Raw genomic sequence first — 20228 nt, 5'->3', positions numbered from 1 at the left:
AATTGTGTACATTTTCTCGGTGGAATAGGTTAAATGAACATAGAACAATAAAACTCACTGATTGTTGAATAGTCATCAATATCGCAATAAAATAATAAACAGCTTAGCGCCTTAATTGTGAAAAGACACCTGAAATGAAGAAATCTTTGTTCAAAGTTTTTTTTCCGCATTTAATTTTCGTATGTCCAATCTTTGAGTTTAATTGTTCTGTGGAAAGCAGTGATATAGAATACCCAAATTGAGGCCAAAAATTATTTCTTTGGGTCGATCCAAAACAGTTTAATATAAGCTCTGTATGATTGACAAGAAGGAAGAAATGAATTTTTCTTGTGTATTCTTCATCAGAGTAAGCAGGCACTCTTGAAACACTTTTTATCAAATAAAACCACACAAAAATACCCAAAAAAATCCACCGCACTCAACACATTCGACAAATACACATTGGTGAAAATCTTTAAAAATTTAGGTTAAATTAATTTTATAAGCATCAAGTACATTATCAGAAAAATATTGAAATAATTTATTAATAAACAACAAAGATCAAAATCGCTATCAAATGAATAAAACAAAACACGTTTTCTACTTCTACTAATTATTTATTCTTTTGTTTATGATAATTGTTTCGTCTGATGAGAACATTCATTGTTAAACAAGACACTCAATATAATTACATTACCAAACCAATTACATTTTCTAATACGTATATTCATAAATATTAACAACTAATATTGACAGTGTTAAATGTTAAAAAATTATGTACTGTCAGTTGGAGAGAATCAAACACTTTAAAAAAAAATAACAAGTTATAAACGCAGATACGAGGGTTAAGCTATTCCTTACTTCAAAATGAATCTACAATTTCTAGATGTCACAATCAAAAAATTGCACATCTTATACTGCATATACACTTGAGCTGAACCACAAATCATGGGAAAGAAATGAACCAACCGCTAACAACACGAACCGCCGCTTGCGGTTGCTTCGTTCCTTTCCCATGATTTGTGGTTCGACTCACGCTTCGGCTGGCAAATGTGTACGCAGCATTACAAAATTTTGAAGTATGTAACTGAAAAATAAATGGCTAATAATTAAATCATTACTAAAGTAAAACTTGTAAAAAGATTAATTTTTAAAAAGAATTACCAAATAGATTTCCTTAAATCCACCCAGCAGATAATACAACATACAAACTTCGTTGTAACAAAAACAATAATTGACTTTCGAACTGTGAGAAATTCTGGTGGGTTATGAAAATATTTAATTTTTATCTCTACCACCACAAATCCCAGTTTTCCTCTTGGTTGATTAGCCAATACTAATCTTAGTTAGTAGCAGAAAACATTCTAAATATGGTATTAAAAAACCATTTACATTGTTTTAAAGTCACTAATTAATTTTAGCCACAAAAACCTTTTGCTTGTCCCACGCTTCATCAGGTCTATAAAATGATCTCACTATTGACATTAGCCCTCCGATGGTAATGTGGCCTGGCCAAGCCATTTTAAATTTATTTTTTTTAGTTGGCTTTTTGACAAGCGGTATCAATATTACTATATAACTCAGCGAGCTGCATCAAATGGTGCTAGTGAGTCGATGAGTTTGCGTTTAGTTAGAAGAATAAAAAAAAAATTTCAACAAAAACTTCAAAGACTGTTGTACCACACAGCCTGGACAGGCCATCATATATGCAATTCAAATACCAACTATCCGCTCGGAGGTCAAATTTACACCGGAATACTTCCAGATGCTGATCGTGAAGTGAATCGAGGTGCACAAATGGTGTTGCATTTAGTTGACAAGTATCACTATACCAGCCGAACAGTATATTGAGACTTTTTTACGTAACTCGATTTGGCCAGAATTCTGATGGCAAAAGGCATTGCTATCGTTGGTACCATACACGCAAACAGAGTGTTTGTCCCGTTATGAACACATATACAACGGTGACCGGATAAATCATCACATCTTTAAAAAGTTATATAAAGTCATGGAAAGTGATGAAACAAAAACTTTATTAACTGGGTTAAGAAGGTTAGGTTAAAAATTTTTTTTTTTCATTGTTTCTAATGACATTATATCACTTTTTAAAAGTGTGTTGAATTGTCACTGTGTTGAGTTATCCTGGAACCATATACAACATATTGACAAGTTCATATACACTACTAGCTGACGTGTACCCGGTGTTGCTGGGGGGTTATCCTTAGGAGATAGACATATACCATTAAGGACTTATATGTAGGCCTTTTTAAGATATACAATTCCGTAATACATCATTTTGATGTATCTCATAAGGTTTAGACAGAGTTAGCAATGTAGTGCCCGAAAATATATTTTTTCGACTTTATTATAAAACATCTACTTTCTATAAATATAATATGCGCAAATTATATATTTAAACCCTCCGGAAGAAATACTCTAAATAAAATAGTGAAAAACCTTTCAAAATCCATTGTGTGGTTCAGAAGAACTATAAAACGTGGATAGCGACTTTATTTTATACTATTTAGAGATTTGCACACCTGCCTTTATCTAAAACTAGTTCGATAGCCCACACCTCTTATATGGCCTGGCTAGGCCACATTGCCCATCCAAAGGGGTAAAAGTACATTGCCCATTGGAGGGTTAAGAAATAACAGCAGTGTAATCAAAAATAAATTAACTTGGAGCCACTTGATATTAAAATTGACCCTAGTTGAGCCCCGTTAAATTCGCCTCCCGAAATTATTCTCTTTATTCACGAAAAATTTACAAAAATGAAGGTATTTTTATGTTGATAAATAAATTTTCTTTTTTTATTCTTGAATATGGGCGGTATTGGCATCACGCCGGGCAACGTTAGTGCCAGCCGTCTTACCAGCCGGTGGCGTTTTCTACATCATAATGACGTTGTAGCCAGTTGGAATCGTTTTGGAATGTGCAGTTTTAGTTTGTTTTTAAAATCAATAATAATTACACATTTTTAGTATAATGATCAGAAAAATAAACTATAATAAATCTTCCACACATTTTTAACGATATTCTTAGTTTGAGAAAATACCCCATCATGAAAATCGGCACTGATGAAGCATCGGTACAACCAATTGGCATAAAAAGGCAGTTTAAAAAGAAAGTTACTGTCTTTGCATTCTTACGATGTTATACCGCAAAAATTTCAGCTTTCCATGAAAGTGTAAACTAAATATGTACCATTAATTTAATGGTAAAATTAGAAATATTTTATTAGTCGTCAGTTAGTTAGTTATGTTTTCTATAGACACATTTCTCACAAGATGTAAATAATCCCCTCACCAAATGAAAACGTCCATCGTTTGTATTATTTTAAATTTTTGATCGCCGATGCAAAATTTTCACCGTGCGCCAAGCTGATTCTACTTTCGTAATAACTAACATGCTTTTGCTAAATGATTTTTTGTAAATTGTAGTTCCATACCAGATAATGTGTTTACATATTTATAAAAATAGTATATAATCTACCATGAGTAGTTTCCTCAGAATAGCTAATTATATTCAGAGAAATGATTTTTTAATATATCCCTTAAGTATACGCTGACGAACAAGTCAGGTTAAGCTAGCCACAAAAATCTCATTAGTAATCAACATAAAAAATGACCAATAGGCCAAATTTGATGTAATCCATAAAATACAGGGTTTTCCAATAAGAGGTGTTATTTTGATATTCAATCGTAAAAGATCAATGGTTTCGTTGCTTGTGTGGCACGTAGCGCTGTCTTATTGAAAGTAAACATTGTCCAGATCAATACCATCCAATTCCGGCCATAAAAAATCATTAATCATCTCTCGATAGCGCACCGTAACTGTTGCTCCAGTCTCATTTTCGAAAAAGTAAGGTCCAATGACTCCGCCGAACCATAAACCGCACCAAACAGTGACACGTTGAGGATAGAGAGGCTTTTCAACAATAACTCTTGGGTTTTCCGAGCCCCAGATGCGACAATTTTGCTTGTTGACGAATCCACCGAGGTGGAAATGGGCCTCATCACTCAAGATGATTTACATTTGATTCACTCAAGTGAATTTTAATAATTTCAATGCGTTGTTGAAGCGTGTATCTTTTCATTTTTATTAATGGCGTAGTTTCTACTTGTCAAACAAATGTCAAAAAATGACAGCTTCAAAAGTAACATCTACCGAAATAGCGGGCTATTCAAAATAACACCTCTTATTGGAAAACCCTGTAGTATTTTCATTAAAACAGGTAAATAAAAGACAAAATAACCATAATTATTACCACACAAATAAGATGAAAATGGGTTCTATAAATTTAATATTCACAATAGCTAAAACAACTACACCCATCTTGCATTGCATAAGTCATCAACTAGTTATTTAAGAACATTTATTTTCTATCCAACGATGAATTACATATAATTAATAAACATGTTTTAAATTTTACACAACTGATAAAACAACCGTTTACCATATATTAACCCCTCAGGCCTTATATTTCTTAAAGATGCTGTTAGAAAGTCAGAGAATTTTTTTTTTTTCCGCTTCGGCATAAAATCTAAATAAATTGAATATTTCTGAACGTAACCGAAAACTAAAAACTGTTTTTGAAAAATTATGAAATATGAGTTCAAATTATATTATTAGAAATATACATATAATTTTTTGATATTTTAAATGGCTCAGTTTTTTCGTCTAAACACTGAACTAATATAAAAAAGCTAACTTATAAAAAAGCACATATTTAATGTATTTTAAACATCATTGTCACCTCACTTTTTTGTCATTTAATATAAAAATAATTTTTAAAATTCACAAAATTTCTTTTTTTTTCTCAAACCCTTTGGTTTCATCGCGATATACATGTTTAAAAATTTAATTAAAATCAAATTTAATAATATAATTATTAAGTTCTGCAAGTATTTTTTGGTTTTTGTTATTGTTACAGCTGTTTCGGCTTTCAAGGCCATTTTCAAACTGTGGTTTATCCACGTTTAGACGACTTATTAATATGATTTCGTTTTACCCCCTCCCAAATTTTAAACTGATTTATTACCGGTTAAACCAATTTACTGATAAAAATAATTGTGACAATAGATTTCATATTCTGTGGGGGTATTTTGAAGTCTGTTTTCCCCACATTAATGTTTTCTTAATTGTTCAATAATGATGTAGCAGTTATTAATTTATTTAAATGTGTTATATTGTTTAGGTTTTGTGAACATACTTAGAAGCGGGGAATAAATAATTTTCCTTATTTTATTAATTAATGTTATACATATTAGGGTCATTGGTTCTTTTATTGATTTCTAATTGAACAAGTAAATTTAATCTAAGGCCCTTTCTTTCTATGTGCAAGGGTTTAAGTTCATTGTTTTCAAGCGGGACGTGATTATTTACTAAGAGATGTTCTGCGAATTTTGAAAAGGTGCTTTTATTATTACAACATCTTATATGTTCTTTAAATCTAGTTGAGAAAGCCCTTCCCGTCTGTCCGATATAAGTAGCGTTGCAGTCAGCGTGGTCACATTTTAATTCATATATGCCACTATTATTAAGTTTAGGATTTCTACTTTTAGAGTTTTTAAGATTTGTTCCTATGTTATTATTGATTTTGAAAGCTATATTTAGACTGCATTTTTTTATTTCTTTTGCTATTTTTATGGATATTGGACCGATAAATTCGAGACATGTAAATTTTTCTTTATTTTTATTATTTGCCGAATATATTAAATTAATTTTATTTTTATATTTCTTATTTTTTATAATTTTTTCAATGTTATTTATGTTATATCCATTATTAACCGCGAAGGTTTGTATCGTTGCCTTTTCTTTCTCATGCGCTTTATTGTCCAATGGAATGTTAATGAGTCTATGTACCATTGAATGGTAAGCTGATAATTTATGAGACCAAGGATGAGTTGAATTTGCATTTATTGTAGTGTCTGTAAAAGTTGGTTTTCTAAATATTTCAAAAGTATGTCTATTATTACTCTTTCCAATTGTTAGATCTAAAAAATTGATTTTACCTTTGATCTCATGTTCAACTGTAAAGCAAATTTTATTATTAACAGTGTTGGCCCAATTAATAAAGATATCTAATTGACGGTTGGTGCCTTTCCAACATATTAAGATATCGTCTACATATCTGACATAGTATATTATATATTTAGCTAAGGGAGACTTAAGAATTATATTTTCATTATGATCCATAAATATCTCCGCTTAAAAAATTCAAAAATCCAAAAAAAATTAAATGGAATTCTATGAATTAAACACAAAAACAATAAATATGTTAATTCTTCTCTGGTTAACTTCTAATTATGAATACAGAGCGTTGTGTTTTTTCTTTCTAACGCCTTTCAGTTCATATCTCTCACCATGACAGTAAGGGAGATACAACGACTTCTATGAGACCACGGGTAATAGACGTGTGTTTGCAAAACTGAACAAATTAGCCTGAGGGGTTAGTGGTAGTAGTTGTGTAAAATGCAAAACACGTTTATTAGTAAGGCCCTATGTGTCACATTGTAACTAGAGACACCTAACATTTTCAATTATTACGAAATCTATATCCATTACATAAGGAAGGGTGTATCTGTGGTGGGCCGGCGGCCTGGCTTTGTTTTTTATGCAAATCTACAATTTTATTTCGAGATTGATGAAATTTTGCACTCTTGACGGTCACTGTCTACATGTGATTTGGAAAAACTCTGCGTAAAGCCTGGACAACGCCGAGGACTTCAGCTAGTTAAATAAAAAATATTGGCCCCAAAATGAAACAATGAAATTAAAAAGTTCTCGATTAATAAAATAATCATGTAATGCTGTATATACAAAGAAACACCGCTTGCGGTTGCTACTTATTTACCTACACATATTGGAATCTACATTGTCAGTGGCAAAAAAACCATTTAATTGAACTTAAACATAATTTATTGTTTTGCAAATATCAATAGTTTATACACAATAATAATTATTATTTAGATATTAAGCGAAAAATGTATATTATGGTAAGTTTTTAGATTCTCATGGCCAAAAGCATTTTTGTTGTTTGTTTTTGGGGTGTTATGCCGTGTTGCGCTAACTCCTTCTTTAGCCGACGTTTCGGACAGCGTTGCAGTGTCCATCATCAGGGCAGATCCGGTAGATCACATCTTCGGATCTACCGGATCTGCCCTGATGATGGACACTGCAACGCTGTCCGAAACGTCGGCTAAAGAAGGAGTTAGCGCAACACGGCATAACACCCCAAAAACAAACAACAAAAATGTATATTATTTTTATATTGAAGGTGTTACAAACTGTTTTTCGTCTATCTCGAAATCTACAAAAATTACCAGAGCTGGTTTTGGCAACTCCATGACTACTTAAGTTAAAAATTAAATGAGATTAAATATTTGCTTTCGAATACATAAAAAAATTCTGGGCTACAATGGCATCCTGAAAAGTTTCTCCTAACAGCCTTACTAATAAAAAATCACTTCACAACTTTAAACTTGTTTTTGATACACATTGTACAAAGACTGTAAAAGTTTATATTCGAGTTGGTAATAATAAAAAAATTTCTTTAACATTTTTTCTTTAATCTAGCAATGACTACACGCATGTGCGTTATGAGATTCTTTTACCGCCGAAATCGATGGTGACAGCTATTTACATGTCTTCTTGTAATATCTTCATAAATCATGTTTTTGTTCACAAAATGGTCAATTTACTGTAATATTTGTTATTTTGTCATTTACAACTTTTTTGTGTTATTTTTCGTCAGATTTAGTCAAACAATTATACAATATGCTCATTGTAAAATGTACTTTCATTTTATGGCATAAAATGGGGTAAAACAATAATACCAATATTCAAATTTAATTTTATGATCTATTTTTTATAAGAATTTCCTTAAAGTGATTTTTTATAACATAATTGCCTAATGCACATATTGGTAACCATGTATGATAGATTTTTTTTTAAAGTATGTAATTCAAATTTAATTATATTATCATTAAGTTTTGCAAGTATTTTTTGTTATTGTTACAGCTGTTTCGGATTTCGAGGCCATTTTCAAACTGCCCTTGAAAGCCAAAACAGCTGTAACAATAACAAAAACCAAAAAATGCTTGCAGAACTTAATAATAATATTAAATTTTATTTACATTAAATAAAAAAAAATAAACTATGAATTAAACAAAAACAATAAATATGTATTGTAGAAGTAACTTTTTCATGTTTGAAAATAAAATATTGCAATTTTTAAATATTGTATATTTTAAATACAAAAATCTAAAAGATAATTTTATCTATTTTCTAAAATGGGATTTGTTTTTACGGCGTCTTCAAAATGAAGATATATACAGGGTGTCCGGGGGGTAAAGTGCACAAACTTCGGTAGGTGATTCTACATGATGGTAGAATTAAAAAAAGATAAATAACTCTTTTCGAAATAACTTTTTTTTCTTACACAAAAATATTTTTCCATAGAAGAATATTATTTTCTCCATACAAATTCAACTTTTGTACCTGAAAACTACCTTAAAACGTTGAATTTTCGAATAAAGTTATTATCTTTTTTACTTGAACAATCAGAATCAGAAGTAGAATCGCCCGTATTTAAAATACCTTTGAAAAATTCCGAAATTCAATGAGAAATTATTATTATTTCAAGTTTATAGAACAGAACCACCCTCCTTAGCTGGATAAGTAATGTCTTTCCATGTACTATTTTATGTCAATTCCTATATTAGTAAGGTTGTCACATACACGGTTGTTTGTCAATTGAATAAAACTTTCACCATGTTTAATAGTAAGGCAAGTGTGATTGTAAAATTGTTTACAATGATACCTTACTTTCCATCAAATGGCAACAAATAATACACCTTTTTTACGATTCTCATTAATATGGTTTCAGGGACAGGTGAAATAGCTTATACAGCAAGGAATGGGTGTACATATTAATGGAATAATATAATTAACAAGTTACACAAAATGCATGCACATCTCCCACCCATATTTGTAGAGTGATTAAGTGATAATTAGTGCATCTGTCCACACAACATAAAATAATATATTTCAGATAGCTAAACAACATACATACACTATTCAATATGTAGTGGGTTTAAGTTACGAAGCAAAGTAGTTATTGTATACTAGTTAATAAAATACACATCATTTTTAATATCGTTTATTAAAAACTATAATATTTTACTAAGATAACCTTTTTACAGTATAGTTTTACTAAGCCAAATAATAATGTATGTTGGCATGAAATGGGGACCATGCAGTCATATTCTTATTTAGCATTACGGCTATCACAGTTTGTTTTATCACAATCTTATATTAAGTATATCGATATATTAATTATATCGACCACCCATCATTTTAAACTGGCTAATATTAATATCAAAATAATAACATAGTTTATTTGTGTCAAAAGATTTCGTTAGGATCCTATTACAAAAGTGAGCTAAGAGCATAAGTGCTATCTCAGCTCGGCGTGTACAACAGAATAAAGAATTAACAATGGTTTTCATAAGCAAATATAATAGTATGAGAGAAGGCGGTGCCTTACTTGGAACTTCGGGGGCAGGGGGGCCTGCGGGGGGCGCAGGAGCCTCGCGTTGGCGGCGGGGGTACCGCTCCTTGCTGCGAGGCTTTTCCTTGGGAGATTCCTCTTTGGGCTTCTTGTGTTTGTTGCGAACGGATTCCTTCTTTCGTTTGGGGGTGGGAGACGGCAAAGTGGGGGGTGCCTCGGTCTTGGGCATGCGAGGTATTGGTGGTAATTTGTCCACACGAGACTTGTGGTGGCGCGGGAGCTTGGGGGGCGAGGGCGCAGGCGCCGGGGCAGGTGGGGCGGCGGGAGGCCGGGTCAGGCGGGGATCTCTTCGCCGCGCGGAGCTCACCAGAGCCGGGTTGGCCGGGGCGATACGTGGAGTGTTGCTGTTGCTGACGGGGACCGGCCTGGGACGAGGCGCCACCTGAACACAATGTACATTAGTACAGCACAACACACCATTAAGTGCAGGTTATCTTTAGGTGGACTGGTGGGTTGTTAGTTTACCTGATTAGTAGTTGTGGTCCTATCCAGAGCCTTGCGCTGCTCCAATAGCTGCTTGCGAGTCTGCTCCAATTCCATCTCAATCTTCTTCCGTTGAAGCTGGAGCAACTCTTGCTCTTTGCGGGCCACGGCGGCGCGCATGGTGTCCTCCTCGGGGCTGGTGGCGGCGGTGCGCTGCAGGAAGTTGGGATTGACGTGGATGTTGCTGCCGGACGGGGATGGGCGGGCTTGAATGGGCCACGCCGGATCCATGATGTTCACCTTCACGTCCAGCTGGTAGAGCTTGGTGGAGGGGAAAACATCATGCCATGTCTCGCGCAGCTTGAACATCTGGGAACGCGTCCTCTCATCCACCTATATCACACACATTCAAAATTAAAATGGTGTAAGAGACAAACTGCTATATTTCATGAAAGTGAAAACATGATCTTTTAGCTGAAGAGTCAATATCATTATCACTTAGGCTCAATCGTTTCTCTTGCAAAATAAGTAAAGTGTTTAAAACTTTCTCTCGCAAAATAACTAACTAAAACATCACGTAGGCTCGATCGTTTCTCTCGCAAAATAACTAACCAAAACATAGTACTTACTACAGATGACCTAGTCAAACTAGTAAAAAATAAAGATGTACTGGAATCAATCGATACATTTAAATTTAAAGCAAAAAAAATAAAACTAGAGAAAGACAAGGATGCCAAAAGGAACATTAGCTTGATTTGAATTTAAATTTCCACAATAAGATAGCGTCGAAAGAAACATGAGGCAAGGTGGAGACTTGATTGAGAATGGTAGCAAGCCACTGTACTGTATGACAGAATTGATTGATTAATTACCTGTTTGAAGACTTTGCAGAACATGGAGACGATGATTTGTGAGAAGAGCTGCGTGTATGCACCACCCACATTCTTTATAATGGAATCCACCAAATATAAGACTGGCAGCTTAATCTCGGGCCGCACCTACAAAAAGGTCTAGTTCACCAAAGCGATCTTCCTCCACCACAGGGTTAGGCAACGGAGACATGACCTAAGGCGGTGGCTCTCGTTTCCTTCACATGTCGTATATTTCAAGGATTAACTGGTGTAATAGGGAAGAAATCAGTGGGCTCACCTACCCATCCAACCAACTCTGGCTTACTTGACACCAAAGTGAATGCCAACTTCCTCTCGTAAGTCTCACTTCAGAGGATCGTAAGAGATTGATTAGTCCTGGTGTAGTGTAGCTACCACATTCCTTCTTCAGGGAACGGTGTTCCACTTCCATCGTGTTGGTTGATGGTACAACAGAATGCAACTACCAATACTACGCAAGTGCCATGGGCGATTTGTTACCCATCATTTCGCACTTCTAAGCAGCGTCGCATCAAATATACGGCATAATTGTGTACTTAATAATTTGTTTGTTTGATAGGCATTTGCCACTTGGTGTATTTGTGTGTTTCTATTGGAAGATGTGTGAGGTACTTCTTTTTAAACATAACATTTAACTGTTCGTTGTCAGGCAAATTATAGCAGATATTATTAATCTTATTACAGTAAAACTCTCTTATAAGATTTGTAAGTAACAGAAAAATATATATGTCTCTTTGGGAAAACCATACAAGTGGGTTCCAAAGCAGGTCTTTTATTTAGTTTTCAAAGATCGGGGAAAAACAAAACTTTGTAAGCGTTAGATCTTTTTTATGTGGGTACCTTATATGTGTGTTTCACTGTATTTGATAAGGGCACCACTCTGACCAGAGATCACCAACTTACTATGATTCACAGAGGTGAATCAAACCAACTTAAGGCTCAAAGAAAAATAACATAAGTAGTTTGGGGTAGTCAACAAGGCTGTGTGTTTTTCCATCTCTTCTGCATACACCAATTGTAGCTCTCTTGTGTATTTATATTTTATTACGATAAAACCATTACATACTTTCAAATCGTTTATTGAAAGCCATGTAAGAATGTGAATGTGTTTGGATGGAGGGAATCACAAACTCTAAGGCAGGTAAAGTTGGTGACCTCCGGTCCGAGGGAGACAGGAGTAGGAGTGGTCGGCTCGCGTTGACCTAGCGACAGGACAACCGTACACAGCAAGCCGAACCCAGTTAGTATACAACAAGCTGACCCCTCATACTTCTGTCTCTCCGGGAAGCGGTCTAAGGTAAACAGGGAAAAATAAACAAGGTTTCGTTATTCTGTATCTGATTTAATACCAGAAATGAAAATAAGTACTGCGGTTTACTGAAAAATTCTTTATTAGAAATTGATGGTTTCAAATAATGATAACAATGCATACAGTACACCAGTAGTTGACTCGGAAGTGGAGACTCACACCTGCGTGGGATAACATATTAATGTGTGTGTGTGTGTGTGTAAAGGAAGGATATCATTGCAGTATTGTTGGAATGCGAGAGAAGGCTAATCATTATATGACGTTGACAAATTTAGTAGCTACAATTTTCTACATCAAAAAAAATACATGTACGTGAAAAACACCATTATTGAAAATTATATAAAATGTGTGTACTGGCTTTATTATGAAAGAATATTTAATTTATTTTAATTACAATATGACCATTATGTTTCTTCATAATTTTTCCTTATATGTACCAAAGTCTAGATAAATATCATGAAATTCCAGTGTATTACATTAAATATTATTATTATAATGGATAAGCAGCTTTTCAAATTCTTATTCTAAGGTGTTAGGGACAACTTTGTTGACGGTAAGATGACTAACATTTTCATTTCAGTATTACTACAGGATTTTCCAATAAGAGATGTTATTTTGATATTCAAAGAAACTTTTCCCGTAAAAGATCAATGGTTTCGTTGCTCGTGTGGCACGTAGCGCTGTCTTGTTGAAAGTAAACGTTGTCCAGATCAATACCATCCAATTCCGGCCATAAAAAATCATTAATCATCTCTCGACAGCGCAATCCATTCACCGTAACTGTTGCTCCAGCCTCATTTTCGAAAAAGTAAGGTCCAATGACTCCGCCGGACCATAAACCGCACCAAACGTTGAGGATAAAAAGTTTTTTTAACAATAACTCTTGGGTTTTCCGAGCCCCAGATGTGACAATTTTGCTTGTTGACGAAGCCACCGAGGTGGAAATGGGCCTCATCACTCAAGATGATTTGCATTTGATTCACTCAAGTGAATTTTAATAATTTCAATGCGTTGTTGAAGCGTGTATTGTTCCATTTTTATTAATGGCGTAGTTTCTACTTGTCAAATGTCAAAAAATGACAGCTACAAAAGTAAAATTTACGGAAATAGCGGGCTATTCAAAATAACACCTCTTATTGAAAAACCCTATATAATAATAATTTACTCCGGGAAAACAAATTACAGAGAATTAAATTAAAATTTCAAAATTACTGTAGAGATAGTAATTTGTGAATTTATTTAATCCATTTATGATCAAGCATATAGTGTGGTCTGGTACACTGTGGTTTCTTTGGTGAGTAAAACCAGTATAATTTACGACAGTTACAAAACAACTCACAGCAAGATTGCAATCTGTGTTTGTATTTTGTTCATTTTCCTAATCAATTGTTGCCTGAAAGCAAATTAGTTTTTTATTTTCATTTCTTTAATGCTGATAAATAAAATACGCTCATATTATGTTGATTTTGAAATTTTATGGGGTATAATGCATTAACCGTAGCAGTAGATAGTGCTATTGCAAGTAATTGAAAATTGCGACGCGGCGCTACGCTGTATGCTTTAAAACGTGTTTATCGGTTCTTGGCAGAGCATGTGTTACATTTTTGTGCGGTATATTACGGTTGGCACGTGTCTTGATAAGTGTATTTATTGTTTATCCTGTGAATTGATATTTTTCACCATGTCGGATGTTAGTTCTATTGCAGACGATGTATCAAATGACAGTTACAGACTACGAGACCTTTGATTGACAAAAGTTCTTAGAAAAGTTTTTATTTTAATTTTTTGTAAACTTTATATAAATTTGTAAAAACGAACAAAATGTTTGTTTTAATAATACCAAATGAGGAGTAACTCCAACAAAATTATTTTCAAAAACATTCTATTGCAGACGATGTATTAAATGACAGCGACACTACGGACGACGAAACATTTGTTTGACAAATGTTTTTTTTGTAAAAACGAATGCATTTTTTGTATTATTCCTCCAACAGTTTTTACAAAAGAATCTGATGATGCGCTCTTCTTCTGATACAAAACTGCATAACAGCCTATTTCAATTTATTTCTCAACTCGTTACTTCTAGAAAATATTGTCAAAGAAATGTTATGCTGCACAATTTTTTAATACAGGAAATTTGAAATCGAATTCTCGGGCAAAAAGTGGAAACCAACTATTGTGAACGAAATAAAAGCTTAATTGTCATCTTACTGGGGATAACAAGACGAGCAACCATTTTTCTTATTGAAAAAGGGATTCCAATGAGATAAGGCAGTCAACATCGCATGTGCTCGCTGTAAAATCCCTTTTAGCAATATAATTTTATGTTATATTTTTAGTAGTTGTAAATGTGTAGTTTTTTTAAAACATTAAAATTTGTCGATATTTGTCCAAGTTATCGCATTTTTATTGTATATCGTACTTTTTATCTAAAAACTGTAGTAATTTGCATACATACGTAAAAAAAAAGCATAATTTCGAGCATGAAAAGCATAATAATTATTGTACCATGTTGGTGATTAATTTCGTCACGTTTTTAATTTATGATAATTTCATAGAATGAAAAAAAATCCCTCGTAACATAAGATAGATGTTATCTGCTATTCTTTATTAAAAAAAAATCTAAGTAATTATTTCCGCAATACTCCAATTTAATTATGGAACGAGAGATGTTAAAAAACCATTACTGCAATTTAATTTATGCAATGTTCGATAAATATTGAGTTGAATATACAAAACATATGGGCTATTTTGATTTTAATTGTGTTTTCGATTAAATAATTCACTTTCATAGTCAAAGAGTTTTACGTTACAATCCAAATCGAATATGCAGGTAAATAATTTTAAAGAGATTATAACGAACAATAATTTGGTTATTGTTAGGAAACGCATAGAATGAAACAAAAAATATGAAATAACATTGTCAAATTAAATTGTAAAAAAGGGCCCGTTGTGTCACAGAATTTAACAAATTTCAAGTTCTGTAAAAGTTATATTAAAATTTTTATATATTAGCACTGATAAACTACCAATTTTATCGTATTTTAGCGAATATGGCAAGTAAATATGGCGAGTTATCTCGTAGTCGGCGTCCTAGCAAAGAACGCAATCTGCGAGTTATCTCGTAGTTAGCAGTCAACGTGTTAACCAGAATTGAGAAACACCGCTCTGCACTCAGTATATTTGGGCACTTGCGGGGTAAGAGGGGACTGCGGGAAGTGTTTCAAACTAGTTTATAAATAGTTTAGAAACTTTCAATGAAATCGGTGTGCACAAATTAATACATTCAAAATGCGCTCTTTAAAATGATTTGTCCGTACATGTTTTCATAATTTTCTGCAAATGTCTATGTATGTTTATAAGCTATGAGAAGCTCACGAAATACAGAGTGGTGGGTTGAAGATGGAATAGCTCGGGACAGAAACCCATAGAAATACAGAGTGGTGGGCCGAAGATGGAATAGCTCGGGACAGAAACCCACAAAAATACAGAGTGGTGGGCCGAAGATGCAATAGCTCGGGACAGAAACCCACAAAAATAACTGAATACTATCAGACCTAGCTTCCTGAGAGTAAATATCCCGCTACATAATTCTAGTACTATTCTCAGGCCATATTAATTTATATGAAAATATCCAGCAAACAAATATTTTTTAATGTTCGTGACTGATTTAACTGTGATGAATTTCGTGACAAATCCTAAAAAACTATAACTTCAATCGCTTAGCAAAAATATAATTGTTCCTGCTAGTGAACTACATAACAAAAGTATAATTGTTCCTGCTTGTAAACTAACTACATAACAAAAAAAAATGCTTTCAAATGTGACAGCAAAAATATTATTAACGCAAAACAAAACTTAATATTATATTTTTTAACTATTGACCAATCGGCAATAAAAGATCTAAAAAAACAATGTTTCTATTCTACATTTCCTTATGAAGTTCAGCGTGGGTTATTCTTATGATGAAGGCGGTTATTTGAAGACATGGAAAACTTAATGATTAGATGCTTTTTGGAATTACATAATTACCGTTTTCTTTCGGTAACATTTTAAATGTATTAACTTTTCAGGCTAATTTGTTCGGTTTTGGGAACAAATTCCAATAGTCAATTTGTTCGCTTTTCGGAACACCTTGTATGGTCTCATAGAGATTGTTGTCTCCCTTACCGTCATGGTTAGAAATATGAACTAATAGGTGTTAGAAAGAGAAAACAGTAAGCTGTATATTCAAATTTAGAAATTAAGCACAGAATAATTAAAATGTACACCTCTATGAAACCGAAGGTTACGACCGCAATTTGAGAACAAATTTTGAAACTTTTTTTTATTATATTTATATGAAAAAGACAAAAAAAAGTGAGGTTGCAGTAATGTTTATAATACATTTGTAATTTTAGGTCAGCGTTTAGAAGAAAAACTTAAGTTGAGCCCTTTTGGAAACTTTCTTATGTTTGATTTCAAAATTGTATGATCATTTCTAATAATAAAAATTGAAAGTGTATTTCATAACCTTTCAAAAACAGTTTTTAGTTTTCAGATACGTTCAGAAATATCCCATTTATTTGGATATTATCGAGAAGCAGAAATACACAAAAATTCTCCCACTTTCTGACAGTATCTTTTAGAAATATAATGGTCAATATGCCAGAGGCCTGAAGGGTTATAAATCTACTAAAATTGCACCAGATTTGCAAGTTTCTTTTTAATGGTTCAAACTGGCTAAATAAATATTAATCAATTTGTCAATATGATTATTTACCACTGGTAACTCTGTGCAGAGCAGACCTAGTTTCCAAAAAAGTGTGTCTCTAATTTTCTCTTAACACGTTGACTGCCACGGCAATTTTCAGAATTCCGGTCTAAAAAGCCAATTTAAATATTCTTTTACTACTTCATTTTAAATAAATTTTTTATCATTATATTTTCTGTTCATTTATTAATAAATTTTCTCTTCTGTAAGCTAGCATTGATTTTTTGTTCTCTTCCCAGAAGCCATCTATCCATATTAGCACTGATATACTACGAATTTTATAGTATTTTAGCGAATACGGCAAGTAAACGCACTATGAGTTATCTCGTAGTCAGCGTCCTAGCAAAGAACGCGATCTACGAGTTATCTGGTAGTTGGAAGTTAATGTGTTAATTAATAAATGCAGACCAAAATTTCCTCCGAGATCATAAATGAAATAATAACATTTGCAAGTGGGTACTTAAATACCTACCTACCAAATTATGTTACATAAATTATTTATGTAATATTTTTTTGTTCTACAATGAATTCAAATAAGGAATTATACAATTTGTCACCATCTAAATGAAAATTCCTATTTCAAACTTTCTGCAGACTGGTAGGTACCATAATATTGATTTATCTGATTTGACAGTTCGTAGTAGAAACCACGATCATGCGAACTCAGGCGGGATAACAAGATGGTTTCCAACACGGTCACCATCTTGAACCGGAAAGTAACAAACAATTTTACAGACATGAAATGCCAAATGGAGTTAAAACAGGACGTCGCTATCTATGCTTAGTCAATTAATTAATTGAAAACTATACTTTTGAAAAATAGTGTTATTAATATATTCCTAAATCATTTTTAGCAATGTTAAAAACCAAAACATGTCTGATTATGTCTAAAAGGGATCAAATTGACAATCCAGTCTCCTTCAATGGAAACAATCTTCCCAACATGTATTCCCAAATATGCAAAAGCTACATATCTATACTAGTAGTTCTACGAGCAGCAGACCTCAAAACCAAAATTGCCCCTCAAATCATAAGATTCATAAATAGGTACTTGAACACCTACCTCCTTAATCATAAGCCATATATATTATGTAACTTTTTTTTAAATTTGAAATGGGAATTATAAAATCTGTCCAAAGAAACATCACTATCTCAATGAAATTTCTTTTTTCAGTCAGTTAGGTCCCATAATATTGGGAAAAAAAGCTAATGATGAACAAGAAAACCGTATCACATTTGAAAAATAATCTTTACCGAACAATTAAAACGGCTACCACCTTGAAACGGGACGTATAAACTAATTTACATACAGATAAAATCAAATCGGTTGAGTTAAAAAATGAAAAGAATGGTAAAAAATAGTAGTAAATGATCATTCATATGATAATTTCTAGATTTGAATATAAAGCATTGTGTTTTTTTCTTTCTAACACCGTTTAGATCACATTTCTCATCCTGATAGTAAGGAGAAGATACTACGATTTCTGTGAGACCATATGAGCTGTTCTCAAAAGCGAACAAACAAATTAAAGTTACAATTAATCCAATATTTCCATTTTCTTGAAAATTTATAATATGTATATGCAATCAAATGTTCAAACTCAACTAGTAGTAATCTGCATGCTGTTGTCATCAATAAGGAAATTTAGAACACATTAATGAAGATCAAACAAACGCCTGACTATGTAAAGTAAACAGTGGCTTATTTTCCAAATATTGTCAATCTCTGTTGTTCCAAGATCTAAAATTAAATGGAAATGGTTACTAGTTTCTAAATGGGCAAATCTTATAATGAATGACGACTGAAAATGAAGAAACCGAGCTAAAACAATCTGTTATTCAATAATAACATTTCTAACTTTAACAACATGAATAATTGTTTTGGATTCAAGATCAGGCCCAAACCTGATACATACAACCATAAGTCCTAGGAAGATAATATGTATGAATAAATGAGAGATATTTTTAGAATTATAGCTAACAAAATATTTCTTTGAAATAAAGGTTTGAGTGACTAAATAAAATATGATACGTGTTATATCCATGTGGGGAAAAGACAGCTTTTTCTATTGCTTCATTTGTACTCGAAATATGTAATCAATAAATCAACCTGACAAATTTGAAGGAATTACTCAAAATGGTTACTCTACATTCCAAAGTAATGACCCATTAACAGTATGTTACCATAAATTCTGAAACTTTGCTAAAACAGGTGGAGAAAATATTGATTCTAATAATTGTGTTATCTGATCATGATTGTAGCCATATTCCTAACACAATATTTGTACTAAAAATACAACACTATTCTACTGCAGCCAAATAAATCAGACTACATATCGATTTGAAAACAAAAATTACTTTAAAAAATATGCACAAGGGGTTTTTACATATGCCATTTTCCAACAGAAGCCTACAATAGGCTGTCCTATTACAAAAACAATTTACATGACTTCAGTAATATTTTAGAAAGCAAAATAGAAACATAGGGCCCTATCAAAGTGACATCATTCCAACAATATTCAAGGGCAATGTGTACAGATGTGTGTATTAGAATATAGCAAGAGATTCACCTGGTCCAGATGTTTCTCCACAGACTGTACTATGACGGCGGCGTGCTCCAAATTCTCCTCAGCCAAGATGGTGAGCATATTGATCAGGGGTTTACTGTTCATCGTCAGGTCCCCCAGACTCGAGGAATAGTCGTCCCCTGCTTCCTGCGACATCTTCTTGCGTTGGCTCCGCGTACTGTCGAGATTCATTCGGACCCGTCGAGTACCGGGTTAATAATCACTTCTCCGTTGTATGAATATCTACAACACAAAAAAACACTAGTTAGTTGAAGTCGTTAATAAAATTCTCAAGAATGACAGCTAAAATAATGCAACGAAATTTAACACACTTATGAAAATAATTGATAAGGTTGCCGGCGAAGTCAGGAATAATGAAAAATAACCAAAATACGATGGTAAAAATGTAACAGATTGTTATATTACTATTGCCACATCAAAATGGCGACGCCTTGTGCGTGAAACGACCAGGCAGAAAATGTAATAGTGTACCGATATCAAGTCAAAGGTTTATAATCACCATGATAATATGCACATAATGGGTAACTAGGTCAACATAAATATTAAATACACTTTTTAGATGTTTGGCGAACAAGAACAAATTACGAACTGAAGCAAGAAACAAGTTAACAGTGAAATTTTTCAATGGAGGTCCGCAAAGCGTTCGCCTCGTTCGTCTTTTCCTACTTTTGTAATTTTGTGTCTATGGTGCATGGTGATTGGTGATCTG

At 33.1% G+C, this 20228-nt stretch overlaps 1 protein-coding gene across 2 annotated transcripts in view; it reads right to left on the bottom strand.

Annotated features, from left to right (window-relative positions):
- Pcf11 (Pcf11 cleavage and polyadenylation factor subunit) overlaps positions 1-20183 on the bottom strand; it is a 37531-nt gene extending 17348 nt beyond the window's left edge. Inside the window, exons 1-5 of one of the 2 annotated variants that reach the window (XM_089644617.1) lie at positions 20019-20183; positions 19502-19741; positions 10852-10977; positions 10022-10372; positions 9533-9938 (exon numbers count right to left, since the gene is read on the bottom strand). In XM_089644617.1, the coding sequence (XP_089500743.1) occupies positions 9533-9938; positions 10022-10372; positions 10852-10977; positions 19502-19690 (1072 nt within the window). In that variant the 5' untranslated portion in view covers positions 19691-19741; positions 20019-20183. The other variant, XM_089644618.1, reaches the window with a different exon arrangement.
- Positions 20184-20228: the final 45 nt, after the last annotated feature.

The sequence above is a fragment of the Hesperophylax consimilis genome, chromosome 21 (genome assembly GCF_061612785.1).
Source record: "Hesperophylax consimilis isolate HC1 chromosome 21, BYU_Hcon_1.0, whole genome shotgun sequence".
Taxonomy (NCBI): Eukaryota; Metazoa; Arthropoda; class Insecta; order Trichoptera; family Limnephilidae; genus Hesperophylax; species Hesperophylax consimilis.
Note: the sequence above shows the minus strand (reverse complement) of the source record. Positions and strands in the feature narration are given on the sequence as shown.